General features: G+C 35.6%; 1 protein-coding gene across 1 annotated transcript in view; it reads right to left on the bottom strand.

The window, feature by feature from the left end:
• COL28A1 (collagen, type XXVIII, alpha 1) overlaps positions 1 to 1,796 on the bottom strand; it is a gene marked incomplete at its 3' end in the record, with an annotated part of 46,771 nt that overhangs the window by 37,807 nt on the left and 7,168 nt on the right. Inside the window, exons 10-11 of the mRNA XM_009326130.1 lie at positions 1,210 to 1,248; positions 898 to 905 (exon numbers count right to left, since the gene is read on the bottom strand). Coding sequence (XP_009324405.1) covers positions 898 to 905; positions 1,210 to 1,248 — 47 coding nt within the window. The remainder of the gene's footprint in view (positions 1 to 897; positions 906 to 1,209; positions 1,249 to 1,796) is intronic.

Below are 1,796 nucleotides of genomic sequence, written 5' to 3'. Positions count from 1 at the left end.
ATCACTTGCTTTGTGTATTATTACTATTATCATATTATTATCATTATCATTTTATTTCAATTATTAAACTGTTTTTATCTCAACCCACAAGTTTTTCTCACGTGTTTTTCCAATTCTCTCCCCCATCCCATCGGGAGGGGGGGGAGTGAGCGAGCGGCTGCGTGGTGCTTAGTTGCCAACTGAGGTTAAACCACGACAGTAGAATACACACATATGATTGGAGTAAGTTTTGATTTCAAAGCTGAACACAAACTGTCTGAATTTCAAGCCTGAACAGCTTTTGAAAAAACTCAGATTCACAGCATCAGAACCTCTGCTGGACTCAGTCTGATTAGTGAGATTGGAAAGCGGCGGGGGAAAAAGGCAACATTTTCAAATCAGACAACACTACTGCCAATTATACTTCAATGTCCATCACTGCAGTTAAAGATCCCCCTTGGAATATTGAATTTACTTCCTATACATTTGGCCATGTATGTTCTGTTTCTGATGATTTTGTCCAGCATAGACTACTTTCATGAAAAAAAAAATTTTTTGTTCTATCTATCTTCTGCATTTGTAAATGTGAAGCTGGGAATTCTGGAATTACTAGACTGATTTTCATTTGTTCACTAAGTTCTTGAAGTCCTTAATCCATTATAATCTCTGATCCTCTGCAGATGTTAAACTTTTTTTTTTCATCACTGTCCTCAACAGAAATGAAACAAGTGAATTTCTGGCAGCCCTGGCATATGTTTTCTACATCCAGATTTCTTGGCTGCTTTGATTATGTTCTTTGCCAGTTTCTGAACAGCTTCTTTTTATCTTAGTAGACATTTCACATAACCTCATGCTATTTCTCACATATTGCCTGGATAAAGAAGTTATGATCTTCTTTATTCCTCTGAGAGATGCAACTCTTTCTCCTTTTTCATTGATATTTCAGCCTTTTCTGACTCACTTGCTGCCATTTTGAACCCCAGCATCTCACAAGATATTCTCAGCCTTTAGGTTTTTATTATAGTATAATGCCCTTTTCTCTTTGCGACAAATACTGCTGCTTTGAATATTTCTAATTCCTACCTGAAATTCATCATCAAATTACAGGTTCCAGGAACCACAAACTTTTCAAGTTGGTCTTTGATAAAGGTAAGCATAATACGGATGTTAAAACTGAAGAAATGTGCTTTAATAGAATGATCAATTGCAATCTAGTTGGTAGTACTTAACTCGAACTATAAATCAGTGGTTTGTAGCAGTCATACAAACCTGCTTACATGAACTCAAGATGCATGATTATCTCACTCAGGAGTACATTATCCTTCCATCTTTCAGAGTGTAAAAACCAGGTAAAAATCCATATTCACTTGTATCACTTCTGCACTTCAGGTTAAAAGAAGAAGAGGACTAGGTAGAAGTGTGAATGCATTATCAGCACAGATGGGCTGGCAGACCTGGAAGTTGTTCAGATTGTGTAAGAACCTGGTTCTATTGTAATATAACTTTATACACTTGAATTAAAATTAACATTTTAAGGAAAAAAAAAATCTGGTGAACTCTGTAACACGCTCACAGTCCTTTGTAAGCAGGGCTTGGCATTGGTCAGGACAGCTTTTCTTTTAGGTAAAAGTGACTACATTTCTTCTGCAAAATGGAAAAAAATAATATGGTGAACTGTGGGTTCAGTTTCTACGAATCGTATTTCTACTATGAATATATCTCTACTACCACGGAATTACAAGAAGTTTCAAATTTACAATAATCTTTACAAACTATGTTTATGAATATGTTACATGATTTTCTAGTATCTTCATCAA

Source organism: Pygoscelis adeliae, unplaced genomic scaffold, assembly GCF_000699105.1.
Source record: "Pygoscelis adeliae isolate BGI_AS28 unplaced genomic scaffold, ASM69910v1 Scaffold15, whole genome shotgun sequence".
Lineage (NCBI taxonomy): Eukaryota > Metazoa > Chordata > Aves > Sphenisciformes > Spheniscidae > Pygoscelis > Pygoscelis adeliae.
This window is presented reverse-complemented; position numbering and strand designations above follow the sequence as displayed.